Raw genomic sequence first — 26,701 nt, forward strand, 5'->3', positions numbered from 1 at the left:
AACTATACTGCCAACCTAATGTGGGGGAACTACAACCTAATGTGGTGGAACTATACGGCCAACCTAATGTGAGGGGACAATACTGCCAACCTAATGTGGGGGGAACTATACTGCCAACCTAATGTGGGAGGAACTATACTGCCAACCTAATGGGGAGGGGGACTATACTGCCAACCTAATATGGGGGAACTACACTGCCAACCGAATGTGGGGGGACTACAACCTAATGTGGGGGAACTGTGCTGCCAAACTAATGTGGGAGAACTATAAACTAATGTGGGGGAACTACAACCTAATGTGGGGGAACTATACTGCCATACTAATGTGGGGGAACTACAACCTAATGTGGGGGAACTATACTACCAACCTAATGTGGGGGGAACTATACTGCCAACCTAATGTGGGCGGAACTATACTGCCAACCTAAAGTGGGGGGAACTATACTGTCAACCTAATGGGGGGGGGGGCAATACTGCCAACCTAATGTGGGGAGATATATACTGCCAGCCTAATGTGGGGGAACTATACTGACAACCTGATGTGGGAGAACTATACTACCAACCTAATGTGGGGGGAACTATACTGCCAACCTAATGAGGGGAGGGGGGCAATACTGCCAACCTAATGTGGGGAGACCTATATTGCCAGCCTAATGTGGGGGAACTATACTGACAACCTAATGTGGGAGAACTATACTACCAACCTAATGTGGGGGGAACTATACTGCCAACGTAATGTGGGGGAACTACAACCTAATGTGGGGGAACTTTACTGCCTGCCTAGTGTAGGGGAACTATACTGCCAACCTAATGCGGGGGACCTATGCTGCCAACCTAATGTGGGGGAACTATACTCCATCTAATGTGGGGGAGCTATACTGCACCTAATGTGGGGGAACTATGCTGCCAACCTAATGTGGGGGGACCTATACTGCCAACTTAATGTGGGGGCACTACAACCTAATGTGGTGGAACTATACAGCCAACCTAATGTGGGGGGACTATACTGCCAACCTAATGTGGGGGAACTATACTCCACCTAATGTGGGAGAGCTATATTACACCTAATGTGGGGGAACTATACTGCACCTAATGTGGGGTAACTATACTGCACCTATTGTGAGGCAATTATACTGCACATAATGTGGGGGAACTACAACCTAATGTGGGGAATTATACTGCAGCTAATGTGGGGGAATTATATTACACCTAATGTGGGGGAACTATACTGCACCTACTGTGGGGAACTATACTGCAGCTAATGTGGGGAACTATACTGCACCTTATGTGGGGGAACTATACTGCACCTAATGTGGGGAAACTATACTAAACCTAATGCGGAGGAACTATACTGCACCTAATGTGGGGGAACTATACTGCACCTTATGTGGGGGAACTATACTGCACCTAATGTGGGGGAACTATACTGCACCTAATGTTGGGGGAACTATACTAAACCTAATGCGGAGGAACTATACTGCACCTAATGTGGGGGAACTATACTGCACCTTATGTGGGGGAACTATACTGCACCTAATGTGGGGGAACTATACTGCACCTAATGTGGGGGAACTATACTGCACCTAATGTAAGAGAACTATACTGCACCTAATATGGGGGAACTATACTGCACCTAATGTTGGGGGAACTATACTAAACCTAATGCGGAGGAACTATACTGCACCTAATGTGGGGGAACTATACTGCACCTAATGTGGAGGAACTATACTGCTCCTAATGTGGGGGAACTATACTGCATCTAATGTGGGGGAACTATACTGCACCTAATGTAAGAGAACTATACTGCACCTAATATGGGGGAACTATACTGCACCTAATGTTGGGGGAACTATACTAAACCTAATGCGGAGGAACTATACTGCACCTAATGTGGGGGAACTATACTGCACCTAATGTGGAGGAACTATACTGCTCCTAATGTGGGGGAACTATACTGCACCTAATGTGGGAAACGATACTGCACATAATGTGGGGGAACTATACTGCACCTGATGTTTGGAACTTTACTGTATCTAATGTGGGGAAACTATACTGACAATCTAATGTGGGGGAACTATACTGCACCTAATGTGGGAAACTATACTGCACGTAATGTGGGGGAACTATACTGCACCTAATGTGGGAAACGATACTGCACATAATGTGGGGGAGCTATACTGCACCTGATGTTTGGAACTTTATTGTATCTAATGTGGGGAAACTATACTGACAACCTAATGTGGGGGAACTATACTGCACCTAATGTGGGAAACTATACTGCACGTAATGTGGGGGAACTATACTGCACCTGATGTTAGGAACTTTACTGTATCTAGTGTGGGGGAACTATACTGCACCTAATGTGGCGGAACTATACTGCACCTAATGTGGGGGAACTATACGGCACCTAATGTGGGGGAACTATACTGCACCTAATGTGGGGGGAAGTATACTACACCTAATGTGGAGGAACTATACTGCAACTAATGTGGGGGAACTATACTCCACCTAATGTGGGGGAACTATACTGCACCTAATGTGGGGGAACTATACTGCACCTAATGTGGGGGGAACTATACTACACCTAATGTGGAGGAACTATACTGCACCTAATGTGGGGGAACTATACTGCACCTAATGTGGAGGAACTATACTGCTCCTAATGTGGGGGAACTATACTGCACCTAATGTGGGGGAACTATACTGCCCCTAATGTGGGAAACTATACTGGAAGATACTGGAAGCCTGTGCTAGCATTTCTCCTGCGGTGTTGCTATCAGTGTGTGAAGAGTGGGAGAAGAGGGTTGCATTGACAATCCAACACAATGGGCAGCACATTGAACACATTTTATAAGTGGTCAGAAACTTGTAATTAACTCATGAAAGAATAAAGTTACATTAAAACCAAGCACATCATTGTTTTCTTGTGAAATTCTCAATAAGTTTGAGGTGTCACATGACCCTCTTCCTATTGAAAAAACAAAAGTTGGATTCAAAATGGCCAACTTCAAAATGGCCGCCATGGTCACTACCTATCTTGAAAAGTTTCCCCCCTCACATATACTAATGTGCCACAAATAGAAAGTTAATATCACCAACCATTCCCATTTTATTAAGGTATATCCACCCTGTATTATTGTTGCTAGTAATTTATTTTTGGTGTTCATATTTCTAGTATATTACATGTCTCTACGTTCCCTGTGCGACCTTGTTGCCCCACAGGACGTTTTTTGGAGTATATGCTGCGACAAAGAAGTCTGAGACATGCGCCCTGCACGATCTGGTTGTCAAGCAGTTCCTGAAGTGTTCACCCCAATCTGCAAGACATCCTAACAATGGGAAGGAAACTTTGCATGCACTTCAGCCACTCGTACACTGCAAAGCACACCCTCCTTGAGCTGCAGCCTCAGAACGGCATCCCCCAACATAGTCTGATTTGCGACGTTTCCACACGTTGGAATTCCCCTCTTCATATGTTGTACCGACTATACAAACAACGAAAAGCCATCACCGATTTCTTAATGATCCAAGCGGATAGGGGGACTCCCTTGTGTAACTGTAATGTCAACCAGTGGCAGCTCATACGTGACACCTGACGTTTGCTCAGGCCCTTTGAGGAAGCCACATTATTATTCAGTCCCCAGGTTGATGGGATGAACTACGTCATTCCACTGCTTCCTCTACTACAACATTGGAAACGATGGCTGGTCAGGGAACTGGAGACGTGGCACCTACATCTCATGGCCACATTAGCCCTGTGTTTTTAATAGCAATTCGATGCAATTCGGAACGAAACTAATTTTGGGGGGAAAATTTGGCGTATCGGCAGAATCTAATTTTTCAAAAATTGGCTCATCTCTAGTTTAGACTTTTATTGTTATGCCAAGCGCTCCGGGTCCCTGCTCCTCCCTCGCGCTCGCGGCGTTCCTCTCTCTGCAACGCCCCGGTCAGACCCGCTGACCGGGAGCGCTGCACTGACACTGTCGGCGGGGATGCGATTCGCATAGCGGGACGCGCCCGCTCGCGAATCGCATCCCAAGTCACTCACCTGTCCCGGTCCCCGGCTGTCACGTCCTGGCACAGGCGGCTCCGCTCCTTAGGGCGCGCGCGCGCCAGCTCTCTAAGATTTAAAGGGCCAGTGCACCAATGATTGGTGCCTGGCCCAATCAGTCTGATTAGCTTCCACCTGTGCACCTGTCTATATAACCTCACTTCCCCTTCCCTTCCTTGCCGGATCTTGTTGCCCTTGTGCCTAGTGAAAGCGTTTTCAATGTTTGCCTTACCAGTGTTCCTGACCTCTTGCTATCTCCATTGACTACGAACTTTGCCGCCTGCCCCGACCTTCTGCTACGTCTGACCTTGCCTCTGTCTAGTGCTTCTGTCCCACGCCTTCTCAGCAGTCAGCGAGGTTGAGCCGTTGCCGGTGGATACGACCTGGTTGCTACCGCCGCAGCAAGACCATCCCGCTTTGCGGTGGGCTCTGGTGAATACCAGTAGCAACCTAGAACCAGTCCACCGACACGGTCCACGCCAATCCCTCGCTGACACAGAGGATCCACATCCAGCCTGCCGAATCCTAACATTTATGCACGCAAAGGTACCACATATTATATGTTATTATATGATTACTTTTTCTTCTGCATTTTTCACAGGCACTAGTCACTTTAGATGATTCATTGTATTGCTATTCTGCACTTTATGAGTTGTCTCAACTTATCATCATACTGTATGTTACGCCGAGTGCTCCGGGTCCCCGCTCCTCTCCGGAGCGCTCGCAGCGTTCTCCTGTTCGCATCGCCCCGGTCAGACCCGCTGACCGGGAGCGCTGCGATAATGTCCCTAGCCGGGATGCGATTCGCGATGCGGGATGCGCCCTCTCGCGGTGCGCATCCCGGCCCGCTTACCAGACTCGTTCCCCGTCTGTGCTGTCCCGGCGTGCGCGGCCCCGCTCCCTTGGGGCGCGCGCCGTCTCTCTGCGATTTAAAGGGCCAGTACGCCACTGATTGGCGCCTGGTTTTAATTAGTGTGTTCAACTGTGCACTTCTCTATATTACCTCACTTCCCCTTCACTTCCTTGCCGGATCTTGTTGCCATTGTGCCAGTGAAAGCGTTCCTTGTGTATCCCAAGCCAGTGTTCCAGACCTCTTGCCGTTGCCCCTGACTACGACCCTTGCTGCCTGCCCTGACCTTCTGCTACGTCCGACCTTGCTCTTGCCTAATCCCTTGTACCGCGCCTATCTCAGCAGTCAGAGAGGTTGAGCCGTTGCCGGTGGATACGGCCTGGTTGCTACCGCCTCTGCAAGACCATCCCGCTTTGCGGCGTGCTCTGGTGAATACCAGTAGCAACTTAGAACCGATCCGCCGACACGGTCCACGCCAATCCCTCTCTGACACAGAGGATCCACCTCCAGCCTGCCGAATCCTGACAGTAGATCCGGCCATGGATCCTGCTGAGGTCCCGCTGCCAGTTGTCGCTGACCTTACCACGGTTGTCGCCCAGCAGTCGCAACAGATAGTGCAACAAGGCCATCAGCTGTCTCAACTGACTGTTATGCTACAGCAGCTTCTACCACAGCTTCAGCAACCATCTCCTCCGCCAGCTCCTGCACCTCCTCCGCAGCGAGTGGCCGCATCCAGCCTCCGTTTATCGTTGCCGGACAAGTTTGATGGGGATTCTAGACTTTGCCGTGGTTTTCTCTCGCAATATTCCCTGCATTTGGAGATGATGTCGGACCAATTTCCAACTGAACGGTCAAAGGTGGCTTTCGTGGTTAGTCTCCTGTCTGGGAAGGCCCTGTCATGGGCCACACCGCTCTGGGACCGCAATGATCCTGTCACTGCCTCCGTACACTCTTTCTTCGCGGAGATTCAAAGTGTCTTCGAGGAACCAGCCTGAGCTTCTTCTGCCGAGACTGCCCTGCTGAACCTGGTCCAGGGTAATTCTTCAGTAGGCGAGTACGCCATCCAATTTCGTACTCTCGCCTCCGAATTATCTTGGAATAACGAGGCCCTCTGCGCGACCTTCAAAAAAGGCCTATCCAGTAACATCAAAGATGTGCTGGCCGCACGAGAAATTCCTGCCAACCTGCATGAACTTATTCATTTGGCCACCCGCATTGAAATGCGTTTTTCCGAAAGACGCCAGGAGCTCCGTCAGGATATGGACTTTGTTCGCACTAGGCGGTTTCTCTCCCCAGCTCCTCTCTTCTCTGGTCCGCTGCAATCTGTTCCTGTGCCTTCCGTCGTGGAGGCTATGCAAGTAGACCAGTCTCACCTGACACCACGAGAGAGGGCACGCCGCCGCAATGAGAACCTATGCCTGTACTGTGCCAGTACCGAACACTTCTTGAAGGATTGTCCTATCCGTCCTCCACGTCAGGAAAGACGCACTCCGATTCCGCACAAAGGTGAGACAGCTCTAGGTGTGAACTCTCCTTTTCCACGTCTTACTGTGCCTGTGCGGATTTCTTCTTCTAACTCCTCCTTCTCAGCTGTGGCCTTCTTGGATTCTGGATCTGCAGGAAATTTTATCTTGGCCTCTTTCGTTAACAGGTTCAAAATCCCAGTGACCAGTCTCGCCAGACCTCTCTACATCGCCTCAGTTAATGGTGAAAGATTGGACTGTACTGTGCGTTACTGCACAGAACCCCTGTTAATGTGCATTGGACCCCATCACGAAAAATTTTTATTTCTGGTCCTCTCTAACTGCACTTCTGAAATTCTTCTCAGACTGCCTTGGCTTCAACGCCATTCCCCTATCCTTGATTGGACCACCGGGGAAATCAAGAACTGGGGTACCTCTTGCTACAAAAATGCCTTACGTCTGCTCCCAGGACTGCCAGTCAAAACCCTATGGCTCCTCCGATACCAGGTCTCCCCAAGGCCTATCTGGACTATGCCGATGTTTTTTTGCAAAAAACAAGCAGAGACTTTGCCTCCTCACAGGCCTTATGACTGTCCTATTGATCTCCTCCCTGGTACTACTCCACCCCGGGGCAGAATCTATCCTCTGTCAGCTCCTGAAACACAAGCCATGACGGAGTACATCCAAGAAAATTGAAAAAGGGGATTTATCCGCTAGTCTTCCTCCCCTGCCGGAGCAGGGTTCTTCTTTGTCTCCAAAAAAGACGGTTCCTTACGACCATGCATTGATTACCGCGGTATTAATAAAATCACTATAAAAAAACGCTATCCCCTGCCTCTTATCTCGGAACTCTTTGACCGCCTACGTGGCGCTAACATCTTCACCAAATTGGATTTAAGAGGTGCATATAATCTCATCCGCATCAGGGAAGGGGACGAGTGGAAGACCGCATTTAACACCAGAGACGGACACTTTGAATATCTGGTTATGCCCTTTGGGCTCTGCAACGCCCCTGCTGTCTTCCAGGACTTTGTAAATGAAATTTTTCGTGATTTATTATATGCCTGTGTTGTGGTCTACTTGGACGACATTTTGATTTTCTCTTCTAACCTCGAAGAACACCGCCGTTATGTCCGCCGGGACAATCAATTATATGCCAAGATGGAGAAATGTCTCTTTGAATGCCAATCTCTTCCTTTCCTAGGATATTTAGTCTCTGGCAAGGGACTTCAAATGGACCCAGACAAACTGTCAGCCGTGTTAGATTGGCCACGCCCCTCCGGACTCCGAGCTATCCAACGTTTCTTGGGGTTTGCCAATTACTACCGACAATTCATTCCACATTTTTCCACCAAGAAACCAAGAAAAACGCCAACCCTAAGTCCTGGCCTCCGTAAGCGGACGAGGCGTTCAAATGTCTCAAAACTGCCTTTTCTTCTGCTCCCGTACTCTCCAGACCTGATCCCTCTAAACCCTTCTCACTGGAGGTAGACGCCTCCTCGGTGGGAGCCGGAGCTGTACTCCTACAGAAAAACTCTTCTGGACATAACGTTACTTGTGGTTTCTTTTCTAGGACCTTCTCTCCGGCGGAGAAAAATTACTCCATTGGTGATCGAGAACTGCTGGCCATAAAACTAGCCCTCGAGGAATGGAGGCACCTGCTGGAGGGGTCCAAATACCCAATTATTATATACACTGATCACAAGAATCTCTCTTATCTTCAGTCTGCCCAACGGCTGAACCCACGCCAGGCTAGGTGGTCGCTGTTTTTTGCCCGATTCATTTTCACCCTGCTGACAAGAACATCAGGGCTGACGCCCTCTCTCGTTCCTCAGATGCCTCTGAAATGGAAGCCTCCCTGTAACACATTATTCCTCCTGAGTGTCTGATCTCCGCTTCCCCAGCTTCCATCAGACAAACTCCTCCTGGAAAGACCTTCGTCCCTCCACGCCAGCGCCTCAGGATCCTCAGGTGGGGACACTCCTCACTCCTCGCCGGCCATGCTGGCATCAAAAAGTCCATCCAGCTCATCTCTCGTTTTTATTGGTGGCCTACCCTGGAAGCAGATGTTGCTGATTTTGTTCGGGCTTGTACAGTCTGTGCCCGGGACAAGACTCCTCGTCAGAAGCCTGCCGGCCTCCTTCATCCTCTGCCTGTTCCTGAGCTACCATGGTCTCAGATTGCTATGGACTTTATAACAGACCTGCCTTTATCCCATGGCAACACAGTCATTTGGGTGGTCGTTGATCGTTTCTCCAAGATGGCACATTTTATTCCCCTTCCAGGTCTTCCTTCTGCACCACAGTTGGCGAAACTATTTTTTGCGCACATTTTTCGCCTTCACGGGCTTTCCACGCATATCATCTCGGATAGAGGCGTTCAATTTGTGTCGAAATTCTGGAGGGCCCTCTGTAATCAGCTTAAAATCAAATTAAATTTCTCGTCTTCCTATCATCCCCAATCCAATGGGCAAGTGGAAAGAGTTAACCAGGTTCTTGGTGACTATTTGGGACATTATGTTTCCTCCCGCCAGGATGATTGGGCCGATCTTCTACCCTGGGCCGAATTCTCGTACAATTTCAAAGTCTCTGAGTCCTCCGCTAAATCCCCGTTCTTTGTGGTGTACGGCCGTCACCCTCTTCCCCCCCTCCCCACTCCCACGCCTTCTGGTTTGCCCGCTGTTGATGAGGTTACCCGGGACTTCTCCACCATCTGGAAAGAGACTCAAAAATCCCTTATACAGGCCTCATCCCGGATGAAGAAGCATGCCGACAAAAAAAGTAAAACTCCTCCTGTCTTTGTTCCTGGAGACAAAGTGTGGCTCTCCGCCAAGTATATCCAAATGTCCCGGCACGCGCGGCCCCACTCCCTAGGGCGCGCGCGCGCCGGCTCTCTGTGATTTAAAGGGCCAGTGTGCCACTGATTGGCGCCTGGTTTTAATTAGTGTGTTCACCTGTGCACTTCCCTATATTACCTCACTTCCCCTTCACTTTCTTGCCGGATCTTGTTGCCATTTTGTCAGTGAAAGCGTTCCTTGTGTATCCCAAGCCAGTGTTCCAGACCTCTTGCCGTTGCCCCTGACTACGATCCTTGCTGCCTGCCCTGACCTTCTGCTACGTCCGACCTTGCTCTTGCCTAATCCCTTGTACCGCGCCTATCTCAGCAGTCAGAGATGTTGAGCCGTTGCCGGTGGATACGACCTGGTTGCTACCGCCGCTGCAAGACCATCCCGCTTTGCGGCGGGCTCTGGTGAATATCAGTAGCAACTTAGAACCGGTCCGCCGGCACGGTCCACGCCAATCCCTCTCTGACACAGAGGATCCACCTCCAGCCTGCCGAATCCTGACACTGTATATCCTAATTTAGACTGGTGTTCGTGCTAGTATTTATTGACTATTGATTATTGATTTCATCCATTGTATATGAGGATGGGTGTCAGTGTAGGTGATGGGGTTCATGGCCCCTCCCCTAAGTTGTGTACTGGCATGTGTGAGCCAGATTTTTAATGTTTTGAATGTGTTTGTGTCATGTACTAACTAGCCCTCATGTGTGTGAATTGGCTCTTTTTGTGTGTTAATTTTTATTTATTTTTTAATAAAAATTGAATCAATGATTATTGGTGTGCTACTGTGTCAGTGGAGTCTTTTCTTCTGCTTTCTAATTGTTATGGTTTTTTCTCTGAGTAGCACCCAAATCACAATTACTAGGTTGAGCCCCCCTTAACCTCTTTTCTTGTAGTAAGTTAAAGTGGGCTAGCCCTCCTCTGCTATCTAATGACTAATAGTAATCCTCTGTGCTCTCTCCTGTCCTATCAGACCGGAGAGAGCACAGAGGAGTGCTAGCCCACCCTCACTTACTGGACTTTGTAAATGAAGCCATGATTTTATAAGCCATGATTTCTATAAAAAGGAAATAAATATTTTTAGGAAGTAAATTAGAAAAATTTATTTTTTGCCAAGATTACAACAAATTTCATTTGGTGAAAATTGCAATTTTCAATAAGGTACAAATATCTTCAACGATTGTTTCAGTACCATAAATGATGGCATATCATGAGAACATAGTACATGCAGTGCTGGTGTAAAACTCCGTCAATTTCTGAGGTTTTCTATGCACAGCAGCACTCCAGGGGTCATATTGTAGTTACCTGCAAAGCTGGGTGATCAAGAGATGCTGAGTGGGGAAAAAACCATAGGGGACACATAGGTACACCAGTGCTATGTCTTCTTCATTCTGAGGTAAGGCCTTCACTGATCATAAAGTGATGGCAAATCCTAACAATATACCATCACTTCATGAAAGGGGAACATCAATTTAGGGTGGAATCACACGTGTCATATATTGCTGCAAATTAGCTGCTGCATATTTTTTACTCATTGATATACAGCTGGTTTTGCTACCTATTGACTTCAATGGGTAGGAAAATATGCAGCAGCAAATATGCAAAAAAAAAAGAAAAATGGCACGTATGACCCTATTCCCCTTTAATGAAGTGATGATATATTGTTAGGACCCTGCCCTTAATGTTTCTGTGCAGAGAATATTATTTGTACAGCACATACATAGTAACTAGAGTATAAGAAATATATTTTTTTACCCCTTTGCATATAGAGACAGCCTCTCTGGACAGGGATTTTGGATAAGATACAGTCTGCTCCATGATGGACTGAAATAACTCATCCTCATCTTCTCCATCAAATGGAGGCTGTGTTAACATAAAACAACATAATTTAAATAATCATAACAATAAAAGTTTAATGTCACAATAGAACATGGGAAAAGATGCCATATTGCCTTATATTGAATACAAATTTGGGGGCTTGCCTGACAGTTTAAAAAAATATATATTATTGACATTTATTTGGCATTGATAAATTCCCCCTCTAGGTCTATACATATTTAATAAGTGGTAAATATAAATGACACAAATATATTATAAAGAATTTTGACATAATATTAATTATGGTGAACAACTGGCTACCTGAGGGCCACATGCATCCTCATGTGCTTACCATGTACTGTACAATGTATAAAGCACATGGCTCCATGCATGTTAAATCTCACAGAGCATACAGCAAGAAAGCAGGACAATTAAGTGCATGACCGCCGTCATTTAAATTAATGGAAGCATGCTTGAAAAGATGTTTCAATATCCACCATGGACAATATACAGTTACCAGGCTCTCACACCTCATATCCAGTGCAAACAGGGAAACTGGTGCATCAAATTTAATATGTTGTCCCCAAGGGCCACATATAAGGCACATAACATGGCAAGTTGGCCATCAATAGGTTAATTGTAGGAAATGATTTGTTCATTGAAACAAATGGTGCTTATAATGTGAAAAGTCTATAAATCAGTATTCCTAAGTATTGTTTAGTATCTTTTCCCTTATGTTAACACAATAGATAATGAAGAGCAACAACATGATGTGATTGTACTATGGAATCAATATCATGAATAACTTACCTGTCCTGCCAACATTTCATACAGTAAAACCCCATAGGACCACCAATCCACAGACTTTCCATAAGGCTGATAAGCAATAATCTGAAAGAAAAGCACATTATGGGACAATTAAAGCAACACAAGTTACTAACCTACTATGCTGGGAGTGGAATTTATTGCTGCTTGTGAATTATTACAATAAACCCAAAACTACTGAACTGTGACACCTGCTTGATTGGGTCTGTTTGTTTTTTGGAGATCTAAAGAGAGATATATATATATATATATGAAAAAGTAAGGCATGAAAGTCGCTCTCCCCAAATCGTTGTGTAACAACATACACAACAATGGTATGCATGTGATCCGCTGTCCTCTGGCTGGTATAGTTCCAAAGAAAGATATGGCTTCAAATAGGACTCCGACTCCACGAGGCGCAGGATAAACTCAGCAGGAAACCAGGTAAAAGGAAGGTGGTTTAATCCCAAGATGCAACACGTTTCACTGCAATCATGCAGTTTCATCAGACCTTACCTAGACAGGTAAGGTTCTCATTTATAAGGGCAACAATTAACCCTTACACACAAAGCAAATAAAGCATATGCACATACAATTGTATTATCAATAATAAATAGAAATAGCTAGACATTCAACAAAAGAAAAAGGACTAGACTTTCAACACATGCACATATAATTAGCAGATATATAAATAATATGAAAGTGACATAAACATACATAGAAAAAAATCTATATAAAAAATAAACAATAAAAATGAAAAAAATGAGAGAAATATATAAGAAACATATATGCACATATACAAATATGTACATACACGCATGCATGTACCCATACAGTAAATGGACTGGGGCCTCCGATGCGGCAGGAGTGTAATTATCGCATCCGATGTCTAAGACCTCAGCAAATGTTTTCTATGGTCTCATTCAGACCGTGCGGCACCTATGTGGACAACTTAAATATCCAGAATGACTCACGATTAATGTGTCGTTGGAAACGATTGGGAATATCTTCAGGTATTGTTTTAAGAATGATTAGACGCAAAGATGAAATATAATTTTTATGGATACAAGAAAAATGTCTGGAAACACTATGTAAAGCATAACTATTTTTTATATTAGATCTGTGTTTACACATTCGCGCACGCACGGTCTGAATAGTTTGTCCGGCATATTGGAGATGACAGCTACAAAATAATAAATAAACTGCATATTGTGTATCACAATTTACCGAATGTGTAATAGAAAACGTTTTTCCTGTCTGGTATGATTCAAATATGTCTATGTGACTGCCGATTATGCTGCAACATAAACAGCAATTTTTATTGCAAGGAAAACAAGCTTTTATTACAGGGATAGGGGACAAAACTGTAGGATTAGTCTTATTTAATCTATTAGGTGCTAAAATATTTTGAAGATTTTTAGATCTCCTAAAAGTAACTCCCGGATTATGTGGTACTATATTTTTTAATACTGGATCACTGCGAACAATGTGCCAGTTCCGTTTTAAAATAATTTTTATTTATTTTGCTCCACAGTTATAATTCATAATAAAATTATATTTATTTATATTTTTCTTCTTATTCCCATTGTTTTAATTCTTTGTTTATTTCTTTCTTTTTTTTTCGGATTAACTAAATTCTCCTGTTTCATATCTTTTACCTTTTGATGCACTTTAGTTAAAAGCCCTGCTGGGTATCACTTATCAGAGAACCTTTCTCTCAAAAGGGCTGCTTGGGTAGAAAAATCAGAATCTAAAAATAATTTTTTTACATATTCTAAGGTATTGTCCATATAGGATGCCCCTGAGCCAGTTGGGATAATGGGCACTATTAAAGTCCAAGAAACTCTTGACATCAGAAGATATAAAGTGAGTTTTGGTGATAATAGAACCTGCTGTATTAAAAATTTCCAGATCTAAAAATTGTATATTTGTTGTAGAGTAATGTAATGTAAATTGGAGACCCCATGTGTCGGAATTCAAATAATCAACAAATTTCTTAGCCTGTAATTCGGTCCCTGTCCAAATGAAAAACAAATCATCAATGAAACGGCGGAAAAATAAAATATAAGGAGAGAAGTTCAGAGACTGTGCTATGTGGAGGGCCTCGTAAGACCCCATAGAAAGGTTTGCATAACTTGGCAAAGCTCCAAAATGTCAGACACACTATTCAGGCCGTGCTTGCGCAAATGTGTAAACACGGGACTTATATAAAAAAGTGTTATGCATGTTTCCAGACATTTTTCTTGTATCCATAAAAATTATATTTAAGTTGTGCACATTGGTGCCGCACGGTCTGAATGAGACCAGGTAAATCATTAGCTGAGGTCTGAGACATCGGATGCGATAATTACACTCCTGCCGCATCGGAGGCCCCAGTCCATTTACTGTGTGGGTACATGCATGCAGGTATGTACATATATACTTGTACATGTACATTCAAGTTTTTCATATATTCGTCTTGTTTTTTTCATTTTTATTTTATTTATTTACCGTATTTATCGGCGTATAACACGCACCTTTTAGGCTAAAATTTTTAGCCTAAAGTCTACCTGCGCGTTATACGCCGATAAGCCGCTGCAGTTCAATGATTTAAAGCGGGCACTTTAAATCAATGAACTGCAGTGGCTTTGCAGGTGCAGAGACCTGCCGTCGCTGCCAGCTTTTCTGCCCCATGCCTGTCCTGGGGTCTAGAGCCCTGCTGCCGGCCCTTCTCTCCCCCTGGCTATCGGTACCGCTGCCCGTTCTCTCCCCCTGGCTATCGGTGCCGCTGCCCGTTCTCTCCCCCTGGCTATCGGTGCCACTGCCCCATTGCCGGTTCCGATAGCCAGGGGGAGAGAAGTGGTGCCAGCAATGGGGCAGCGGCGCCGACAGACAGGGGGAGAGAAGGGGCAGCGGCACCCATTGCCGGCGCCGCTGCCCCGTTGCCTCCCCCATCCCCGGTTGTATAATTACCTGTTGCCGGGGTCGGGTCTGCGCTGCTTCAGGCCTCCGGTGTGCGTCCCCTGAGTCGTTGCTATGCGCTGCGAGACGCAATGACGTCACTCGTCATTGCGCCATGTCTTGCAGTGCATAGCAACGATGCCGGGGACGCACACCGGAGGCCTGAAGCAGTGCAGACCCGACCCCGGCAACAGGTAATTATACAACCCGGGATGGGGGAGGCAACAGTGTAGCGGCACCGGCAATGGATGCCGCTGCCTCTTCTCTCCCCCTGTCTGTCGGCGCCGCTGCCCCATTGCTGGCGCCGCTTCTCTCCCCCGGCAATGGGGCCCCGGCACCGATAGTCAGGGGGAGAGAACGGGCAGCGGCGCAGATAGCCAGCGGGAGAGAAGCGGTGGCAGCAGGGCTCTAGACCCCAGGAAAGGCAGGGGGAGAGAAGCGGGCAGCGATGGCCTCTCTCCCCCTGCCTTTCCTGGGGGTGTATCGGGGTATACGCATGCACACACACGCACCCTCATTTTGCCAAGGATATTTGGGTAAAAACGTTTTTTACCCAAATATCCTTGGTAAAATGAGGGTGCGTGTTATAGGCCGGTGCGTGGTATACCCAGATAAATACGGTATATATATATATGTATATATATATATATATATATATATATATATATATATATATATATTCTATGTATCTTAATGTCACTTTTATATTATTTATATATTTGATAATTATATGTGCATGTATTGAAAGTCTAGTCATTTTTCATTTGTTGAATGCCTAGCTATTTCTATTTATTATTGGATAATACAATTGTATGTGTATATGTTTTATTTGCTTTGTTCCCTCCTCTGCGAATGTAGTGTGAGGTTTAATTGTTGCCCTTATAAATGAGCACCTTACCTGTCTATGTCATGCCTGATGAAGCTGCGTGATTGCAGTGAAACGCGTTGCATCTTGGGATTAAACCACCTACCTGGTCTCCTGCTGAGTTTATCCTGTGCTTTGTGGAGCCAGCGTCCTATTTGAAGCTCTATCCTTGCTTGTTGGCAAGACTGCTTGAAGGGTCCCGTTCTACAGTATATAGTTATATAATAACACATCACAAAAACAGTTTTTGTTTTAACAGATTCATTTTCAAGTATAACAAGAATAAATGATTAGGAAACAACTACCGTATATACTCGAGTATAAGCCGAGTTTTTCAGCACGATTTTTCGTGCTGAAAACACCCCCCTCGGCTTATACTCGAGTGAACTCCCCCACCCGCAGTGGTCTTCAACCTGCGGACCTCCAGAGGTTTCAAAACTACAACTCCCAGCAAGCCCGGGCAGCCATCGGCTGTCCGGGCTTGCTGGGAGTTGTAGTTTTGAAACCTCCGGAGGTCCGCAGGTTGAAGACCACTGCGGCCTTCAACATCATCCAGCCCCCTCTCACCCCCCTTTAGTTCTGAATACTCACCTCCGCTCGGCGCTGGTCCGGTCCTGCAGGACTGTCCGGTGAGGAGGTGGTCCGGTGGGATAGTGTTCCGGGCTGCTATCTTCACCGGGGAGGCCTCTTCTAAGCGCTTCGGGCCCGGCCTCAGAATAGTCACGTTGCCGTGACAACGACGCAGAGGTGCGTTCATTGCCAACGTAATTCTGCGTCATTGTCAAGGCAACGCCTCTATTCCGGGCCGGAAGCGCGGAGAAGAGGCGCCCCCGGTGAAGATAGCAGCCCGGACCACCTCCTCACCGGACCACCTCCTCACCGGACAGCCCTGCAGGACCGGACCAGCGCCGAGCGGAGGTGAGTACTGTACAGAACTAAAGGGGGGTGAGAGGGGGCTGGATGATGTTGAAGGCCGCAGTGGTCTTCAACCTGCGGACCTCCGGAGGTTTCAAAACTACAACTCCCAGCAAGCCCGGACAGCCGATGGCTGCCCGGGCTTGCTGGGAGTTGTAGTTTTGAAACCTCTGGAGGTCCGCAGGTTGAAGACCACTGAGGGCGAATGATGAGAAGAGGATGATGAAGGGGGGGGGGGTGTGGGGATGATGAAGGGGGGGGGGTGTGGGATGATAAGGGGATGATGAAGGGGGGATGTGTGGGATGATAAGGGGATGATGAAGGGGGGATGTGTGGGATGATAAGGGGATGATGAAGGGGGGATGTGTGGGATGATGACAAGGGGATGATGAAGGGGGGATGTGCGGGATGATAAGGGGATGATGAAGGGGGGATGTGTGGGATGATGACAAGGGGATGATGAAGGGGGGATGTGCGGGATGATAAGGGGATGATGAAGGGGGGATGTGTGGGATGATGACAAGGGGATGATGAAGGGGGGATGTGTGGGATGATAAGGGGATGATGAAGGGGGGATGTGTGGGATGATGACAAGGGGATGATGATGAGGATGTTAATGACGGGTCTGGATGATGACAGGGGGGGATGAGGTATTTCCCACCCTAGGCTTATACTCGAGTCAATAACTTTTCCTGGGATTTTGGGTTGAAATTAGGGGTCTCGGCTTATACTCGGGTCGGCTTATACTCGAGTATATACGGTACTCTATAAAAGCATAGTGGCCATGATTTACTATTTTGAACCTGACTTGCATATGTCGAGGTGTTTTCACACCCTGACCTATTAACTATTCAATTCATACAAATTCTTGTAAATAAATGGCTGGAAATTCTCACTGAGAAAAAGTTGGTCAGAACTTTCATGACCTGTGTCCCTCAACAGTAAATATAAAAGAATCATGCAAGTCGGAAACAGCATTTCACACTTATAAAAACCCATCCCTCTTAGTAAATCAGGGCCTTTGAATAAGTCTGGTTTACTGGCGGCTGACACATGATTGCTAAAGCCAATTAGCAGTCTCTGTAGTCATGTGTCATATTACTGGAATCACTGCTCGTGATGCCAGTAGTACAACATGTGGTCACTGAGACCATTTATAAGGATAATCTTTTCTCAGTTCTTCTTTTATATATTATGGCAATCCCATCAATATAATATATTTTGATGTTGTCAAAGTTTCATAAAGTTCTCCACAGATGTTCTAAATCTATATGTTCTAGTGGATAATGTAATTACTGTGTTCACATTTAGTATGGACTAAATTAGCATTAGTTTATAATAGTCGTCTTGTACTTTCTTTAAACATTACCCATGTGATATTTATTAGAGAAACAGTTGCAGCTAAGCAAGGTACAATAGTATAGAAATGCTCTTAAAGAAGATTCCAGACACTCTTCTGTATAGTTTTCATGTAAGCAAAAATGTTATCACCTCCACTTTAGTGACTCAATATACCATCATGAAGTCCAGGTATTTAGATTCTGCAGGAGGTTTATTAGCAATCTTTATAATGTAGAAGAGACCATTGTATTATGTAATCTCATAATTAATCATATATTTAGAACTTATTTACCAGTTATAAGAGAAAAGATTGCAATAATGCGCCCGCCTTCTGTGTTATCCTTTATTGTTTATTTTATTACTGCCCACATTATGAGTCTTATTTAGTAAAACAATGCAAAGTCAAGCTACTATAGGTATATCAGGTTTTAGTAGTAGAAAGTACGAAAGTTAATGGACTCTCATTGCTTTCTGTGGGTTTCAGTATTGCAATGCCCCATGGGTTTGGACCTGCTGTGCCACAAGTGGCAGCCGTCTAGGCAGACAGAATGGGGCTGAACTGGCAATTAGAGATAGCAATGCTGATAATGGTGTTTATTTACAAGGTGCATACAAAATCCAATAGACAGGTAACAGATCAGAAACAGCATAGAGATGAGGCAGAGACCTAGCAATGCAGACAAACAAAAGCAGAATGCACAATCTTGCTGAGGCCCAGAACATCAGGTGTGGCCTCATCGTATAGGTGGTTCCTATAAAGATTGGAAGGGAAACCCCCAGGGAGCGCACACCAGCTCTATAATTCATAGCTAGTGCTCACACACTACCCCTAGTTGGCAGAACAGCAAAATACATGACAGACCATGAAATACAACAATAACATAGCACGGAGACAGTCGCCTGACGTTGGTAAGAACCAGGACACATGGTACACTGGTGGTTTCCAATCGGCAACATTACAAATATATAGATTCTTGTTAGAAACCTACAAATTAAAGGGGTACTCCAGTGCTTAAACATCTTATCCCCTATCCAAAGGATAGGGGATAAGATGTCTGATCGCGGGAGTCCTGCCGCTGGGGACCCCCAGGATCATGCACGAGGCACCCCGTTTGTAATCAGTGCCCGGAACGTGTTCGCTCCGGGCTCTGATTACAAACGGGGTGCCACGTGCATGATCCCGGGGGTCCCCAGTGGCGGGACTCCCGCGATCAGGCATCTTATCCCCTATCCTTTGGATAGGGCATAAGATGTTTAAGCACCAGAGTACCCCTTTAACAACAATAATACATCTCTAATTATGATATTTTATGTTGTAAATTAATTATGTTCATCTCTTTGTACTGTACCCTCAGACACAGAACACTTTCTCTGACCTTTCTTTGCATCTCAGTTTGTTATCATTGAAAGACAAAATATCAATAGGACACCTACAGTGATCGGGAAGCTACCTGGATCCTTGTGCGCATTCCTAGAGTAATGAATTATATTTCTTTACAATAAATGTATCTGTCAGTGATAACTAAAGAAAGAAATAACAAGACCACTCCACTTCTTCTAGCACTTGTGCAGTACCTTCTACAAAATCTTTAGTTTTGCTCTATTTAAATAGTCACTTTTGTTGCAAACAATTTCCCTTCATTTGATAGCTTCATTTAGTGAAATGACTCATACCCTCCCCCCTCCAACCCAAAAAAGCCCTTAAGTCTTGGCCACCAGATGTCCCACTTATTTTTGATTTGCTGCCCACTACCTGTTGTTAGGCTCAGTCCATCTCTAGTAGCAGGGAGACCAGAATGGGGGTAAAGCTTAGTTGGGCTATGTTCAGTACAGAGTTAGAGATCATGGGCTCTGTACCTTCAGTTTGTCAGCAAGCCTGTCTGTCTCCTACAGTGGATCCACACTGCTACATTTAAAATAATTACCAGTATAATTTTAGAGCAATGTGGATCCTCTCATTTGAACATAGATGGACTTTAACCCCTTCATGACCCAGCAAATTTTCTATTTTTTCTGGCTCATGTTTTTTTTTTTTCCTCCTTACCTTTTAAGACCCATAACTTTTATATTTTTCGACTGACAAACTTATATTAGGGCTTATTTTCTGAGTGACTAATTGCACTTTCCACTGATACACTTTTTTTTATCATACAATCAATTACAAAGCCATAAAAAAAATTCTATTTAAGGTAAAATTGAAAAAAAAAATGGAATTGCACAATTTCATTGACGTACATGTATGTCATGGGTCAGTAAGGGGTTAAAGGGTTACTCCGGTCCCCAGCGTCCAGAACATTGAGATCCTGAATGCTGTGTGGGGGCTTCCATGTTCACGCCTGCTCCCTCAATGCAAGTCTATGGGAGGGGGTGTGACGGCCGTTGCGCCCCTTTCTCATAGACTTTCATGGAGGGGGCAGGCGTGAACACGGAAGCCCGCACACAGCGTTAAGGAACTCAATGTTCCGGACGCTGGGGAGCGGAGTAACCCTTTAAAGTACTTTCTGTCAACTTTCAGGCTGGATTCACAAATAGTATTTTGGTCAGTATCTTAAAGGGGCACTTCGGTGGAAAACACTTTATTCAAATTAACTGGTGCCAGAAAGTTAAACAGATTTGTATACTACTTCTATTAAAAAAATCTTACTTCTCCCAGTACTTATCAGCTGCTGTATGCTCCACAGAAAGTTGAGTTGATCTTTTCAGTCTGACCACAGTGCTCTTTGCTGACACCTCTGTCCAGAGCAGGAGAGGTTTTCTGTGGGGATTTGCTCCTACTTTGGACAGTTCTTTATACAGACAGAGGTGTCAGCAGAGAGCACTGTGGTCAGACTGAAAGAGCAACTCAACTTCCTGTGGAGCGTATAGCAGTTGATAATTAGTGGAAGGATTAAGATTTTTTCATGAAATTTATTTACAAATCTGTGAATTCGGGTAGAAAAACAGACATGGTGCACATCTACAATCTTGTATAATGATCTGATTGCTTCTCAGCATAATATCAAAGACTAACAGGTTGTTAGTATACATTTTTGATCAAAAAGTACAAGCCCACTCGCCACGTCTAGGCCACCTATTTAGAGTGGGTCCCTAACGTCCCTAGCATAAAATGGAGCAGCACCGGGCGGCGACCACCACCGCCGCGACACCAGTGCCCACAGGGGGGAACGACCCACTGGCAGAGCGGCCCCAATGCCACTCAAACCAGTCAATGGGCCGCACCTCCCCGCAGACACGGCGCCACGGCAGCAACGGACGCCGCACAGCACCACACCAGTGTGAACAAGGTGTAATAGCTCACTTACCATGCTCTCCCAGTCAGACTGGGAGGCTGCTAGGAAAGAAATGGCCCATGTATTTACAAATCTGTTTAACGTTCTGGAACCAGTCGATTTGAAAAAAAAAAGTTTCTCACCCGTTCCATTCCTGGTTTTGGCAAAATATACTGATCGGAATACTAACCAAAATAATGTACGTTAAACCAGCTTCAATGTTCACATTGTTCACATTCATATTCCTAAAACTAAGGGTGTGAACAGACAGAATTACTCTGCGCTACAGAATACATGCTGAATACAGACATAGGTTGTTTTTTTTTGTGATCAGCAGTAAAAAGGCAAACAAAATTCCCACCTCTATTAATCACTCTTACCCTCTGCTGTAAAAAAAATAAGCAAACAAGGATATATATATATATATATATATATATATATATATATATATATATATATATACACACACACACACACAAAACAAACTGTTGTAAATCCCATAGATCTAATTGTGTTATTGTTACGCCGAGCATTCCGGGTCCCTGCTCCTCCCCAGAGCGCTCGCGGCGTTCTTCTGTGTGCAGTGCCCCGGTCAGACCCGCTGACCGGGAGCGCTGCACTGTTATCACCGGCGGGGATGCGATCCGCGTAGCGGGACGCGCCTGCCCGCGGGTCGCATCCCAATCTCCTCACCTGCCCCGTCCTCCTGCTGTTCTGTCCCGGCGTGCGCGGCCCCGCTCTCTAGGGCGCGCGCGTGCCGGCTCTCTGAAATTTAAAGGGCCAGTGCACCATTAATTGGTGCCTGGCCCAATCAGTCCTACACCTGCTAACACATAAAAACCCACTTCCCTAAACTTCCGGTTCCGGCGTGGCCATGTAGTGAGCCAGGAGACGGAGCTCCCGCTCACCACTATCGTACCCGCAAAGTACCAGCACCGGCCCCGCTCCCTGTACGTACCGTACTGACCTGGGACACGCCAGCACTGCCAGGGACTCTGTATTCGGCCCACCCGGACATCGGGATCGCACGGCAGCAGGGAGTCTCAGGTGCGGCCGCACGCAGCTCCAACCCGCCGCCATCTTCATTATCTACAGCGGGCAGGAGACCGCGCCACAGGAGGAGAGCACAGCAGCTCTACGATAAGGAGTGGATCCCGGAGTCACATAGAAGGTATCTCTGGGGTGCACAGCAACTGTACCTACCCTCACGACCTGGTCACCTCTTCCATTATCTGAGTGCCACTGCTGGAACTGTTATATGGCCCTGTTGCGCCTCTGGATGCTGTGCCCTGCCCTTTGACCAGTCCTGTCCTGGGTGAGGACAGTTTAGGGAACATTCTCAATTTAAGCTCCTGCTGCATGTTATATCTCTTGGTGGTGATCCACAGCCACTACACAGACTGAATAATTACCTTCAAGGGTCCAGATTACTAGGGGCTATATTCATATATAGAACTGGTGGTTCCTGATCATCTTTATTTTCCTCACTGCTGCAATTCACAGTACTTGCTCTGGAGGGAGCTCTTATCACAACCATCCATTGAACGTTCTCCCACGCTGGTAGGATCCTCCTGTCCTCACTCCAGCAATATTGTTGAGCCTATGGACCGCTATATTACCAAGGGTCAGGCACGGGACCCGGTGGGTGGCCTGAAGGCCTCACAAGTTAACCCCCCACAAGCTGTGTCCTCGCAACAGACAATAACTGCGGGTGTAAACTTTCCCTCTGAAGGGATGGAGGTGACAGGCAGCCAACTGCTTTTTTCCCAAACCGCACCAGATCAAGGCACCTCTGCCCCGCCTCCACATCACCCCCCAGTCACGGGGGGGCCGGCAGAGGCTATATTGAACTGTCCCGCTGACCTTCAATCTCTGGCGGCTGCCCTAATGCAACTGATCGCCCCCACTATACACAACACTGTGAAGGACACGATTCACTCGTCATTATCTCAATTGCAGTCTGCAGTGCGAGATCATGATGTCAGGTTGGGAGAGGAGGAAAAACGTATAACTACCTTGGAAGAAGTGAATGGAGGGCTAGTCGCCAGAGTACGGCAAGTGGAAAAAGACCTATGCAACGTCAGTGAGAAACTAGATGACTTGGAAAATAGATCCAGGCGTAACAATCTCCGCCTGGTGGGGGTGAGTGAAACTCTCCTACATTCTGATTTACAAGCATTCTGCGAAGGTGACCTCCCTAAAGCTCTGGGATTACAACACAAGTGCCGAGTTGAAAGGGCGCATCGTCTGGGACAATTACAGCCCAGCCGCTCGAAAGCTCCAGATGACGCTGCTTCTCGCCCACGCCAAGTGATCCTGAAGTTGCTGGATTACAACGACAAAATTGAAATCCTAAAGGCTTTCCGAAAACGCTCCTCTCCATTGACTTATCGCAACAAAAAATTTTTGATTTTTGAAGATTTTTCAGCAGAAATTACCAAGCGCCGCAAGGCTTTCAGCACCATATGCACGGCACTGTACAAGGCGAAAAAGCGCTTCTCCCTGCAATACCCAGCCACTTTAAAAGTCTTTTTGCCGGATGGCTCCTACAGATCCTTTCAGACCACAGATGATGCTTCGACTATGCTTCAGGAACTGTTAACTCTGTCGACTGATCGACCTCAGACTCCCACCCCACGCTCCTCAACACCCCCGGTGGGCAGGGGTGAAACATCTTCCAGGTCCCACCGCCGCCGGGACGATAGAGCTCGGTCGCCATATGACCATGGGAAAAGGAGGAAGTCGCCAAATCGACGCAGCAGGAGCCGCAGCAGCCGATCTTCTTCCCCGGACTGAGGACTGATTGTCTTTCTCTTGTTATGACATTTGCTCAGGGGTGGTGGTACAGGTAGGAGAGGGGACAGATGGGGATCCAGTTATATCAGTTATTAATGTTCATTGGTTATGGGTCCTGTATTCCTGTCATTGATATGAGCAGTCTGGGGCGAATTTGCTGATGCACTGGGTTCTCCAGGGACCCAACACTAGGTGCTGTCTTTGCAGTGAAAAGTTACTGCTAGTTGAGTTATTCACAAGATATCATGGGGTGGTCACTGCCCATTGTTCAGCGAGGTGGGGGCGGGAGTACTGGCCTCTCTATGTGTCCGAAAAAAGAGAAGTCTCATACCACCCTGATGGCGTCCATAGTGTCATCCTGGACGCCTCTATATGGTGGATTGTTCTTATTATTGTTTATTATTCTGATGTCATTTGTTTCCTTTTCTTTCCTATCTTCCTTCGCATTCTATGTGCTGATCTGGTCCGATTGTTTCTCCTCTCTGCTGTACCGCACTCTGTTCCACTACTGTCCTCAGTACAACTTCCTGAACTACTCTCATCCTCATCGCACCACCTGCTACTGTGTCTGCCGCTCCCACTCTTTTTCTCCACATGCTGGGATGTACCTGGTGAGAGAACGAGTATCATCTGTTATCATCTGTCCTCCTGTGCCTATGAGGACAGGGGGCTATTGTAAACATGTGTAGAGTCATTTCATGGAATGTTAAGGGCCTGAAGTCGCCACAGAAACGTATGTCCATTCTGAGGTATCTCAAACGTCTCCGTCCCGATATTGTATTACTGCAAGAGACGCATCTCATGGAGGGTGATTGTCAGAGGATGCGCAAACTATGGGTGGGACAGGTAGTAGGCTCGCCTGCAGTAGATGGCAAGTCTGGGGTGTTAACACTAATACACAAGGCTTTTCCCTGCAGACTGATTTCTCACGTACATGACGCTGAGGGTCGTATATCCCATATCACACTTGAACAGGAGGGTCAGACATATGATGTTTTTAATGTATACGCGCCTAATGATGATAATGCTTCTTTTTTCACCTCTTTAACAGATACTATCAATCGCGTTGCGGGTCCGCTCACTCTACTGGGTGGAGACCTCAACACGGTGGCGAACCCAATGTTGGATAGATCTGGGACATCGAACCCGCCAGTGGTCATCCGTCAAAGTGACAAGGTTCTCCCCCCTCTACTCGACCAAACCAGTATGCAAGACGCCTGGCGTCACATTCACCCTGACGCTCGTGAGTACACTCATTTCTCCCACGCACACAACACGTGGTCCCGGATTGACTACTTTCTGGTGAGCCCATCCCTGTGCTCTAGAATACTGGAGGTACACATCCAGGAGATGGTCTTGTCTGATCACTCTCCTGTGACTTTAGACATCATGCCGACCAGTCCCAAGGGCACTGATTTCCTTTGGCGATTCCCGACCTATTTACACACTGATGACTCGTTCTTGGACCTGCTACGGGGGTGGTGGGTGGAGTTTGAGACTGACAATGCAGCTCACAGGGACACTCCAGTTTTATATTGGGAAACAGCCAAGACAGTGGTCCGTGGAAAAATTATGATGTATTGCTCCTCCTTAAAACGTAAGACCAGGGAGGGTTTCGAGGCAGCTAGTGTGAAGTTATCTGATGCGTACTCTCGCTTTGTTGGCTCCCCCACTCTGCCTAACAAATTGAAATGGCAGGAAGCTCGATCTAACTATGAGTTATGGCTCGATAGGAGGGAACGGATATATAGGTCCCACATGGAAACTGAATTTTTTAAATATGGTAACAAATCGGGACGGCTGTTAGCTAGGTTAGCTAAAGTGACGCTAGCCCCATCCCATGTCCTGGCATTACGTGACCCACAGGGTCAGACTAAACATGGCCCACGTGAGCTGAACCATATCTTGTGTTCTTATTATACTGATTTATATGCGGCACCCCGAGACTCCGGTGGAGAGGGAGAACGATTTCTTAATTCACTGCCTTTGCCGTCTCTGTCGGATGATCAGCGTCAGGAACTTGACGCTGAGATATCGGAGGAGGAAGTACGTCAGGCAATAGGCTCCCTATCTGGGGGCAAGGCCCCGGGACCTGATGGTTACCCGGGAGAATTTTATAAGGCATTAAAGGACAAACTATCCCCCACCCTGACGGCTTACTACAACGAAATTTATAGAACGGGAAGTGTTTCCCCGACTGCCAAATTGGCATACATCAAGGTATTACCCAAGTCGGGGAAAGACCCCCTAGACCCTGGCTCCTACCGTCCTATTTCCCTCATCAATCAGGATGTGAAAATACTCTCTAAGATATTAGCAGACAGATTGGCTCGGTTTTTGCCTCATTTAGTGGGGGATCACCAGGTTGGATTTGTAAAATCCAGATCTGCGGTAACCAATTTACGTAAGGTGCTGGCGGTGATGGATGGGATCCGGGGTCAGTCGCAGCCGGGCACCCAGCCTTCACTGCTGACGCTTGATGCCGAGAAGGCTTTCGACAATGTTCGCTGGGACTGGCTGGGACTGGTCTTATCTAAATTCGGGATCAGTGGGAAATTTAGCTCCTTTTTATCCGGCCTTTACGATGGTCTAACTGCCAAGGTATCAACCCCAGGCTTCTTATCACCCCCTATCCCGCTGTTGAGGGGCACGAGACAGGGCTGCCCATTATCCCCCTTATTGTTTGATTTAGCTATCGAGCCCCTGGCTCGAGCACTTTTATCGGGTGATGTATTTGAGGGGATCATG

General features: G+C 46.5%; 1 protein-coding gene across 1 annotated transcript in view; it reads right to left on the reverse strand.

Moving 5' to 3' along the window:
- Positions 1-26,701, reverse strand: part of PRKCG (protein kinase C gamma) — a 716,084-nt gene that overhangs the window by 30,998 nt on the left and 658,385 nt on the right. Inside the window, exons 15-16 of the mRNA XM_056544377.1 lie at positions 11,834-11,914; positions 10,961-11,068 (exon numbers count right to left, since the gene is read on the reverse strand). Of these exons, the coding sequence (XP_056400352.1) occupies positions 10,961-11,068; positions 11,834-11,914 (189 nt within the window). The remainder of the gene's footprint in view (positions 1-10,960; positions 11,069-11,833; positions 11,915-26,701) is intronic.

This window comes from Hyla sarda, chromosome 10 (genome assembly GCF_029499605.1).
Source record: "Hyla sarda isolate aHylSar1 chromosome 10, aHylSar1.hap1, whole genome shotgun sequence".
In the NCBI taxonomy this organism is placed as follows: Eukaryota; Metazoa; Chordata; class Amphibia; order Anura; family Hylidae; genus Hyla; species Hyla sarda.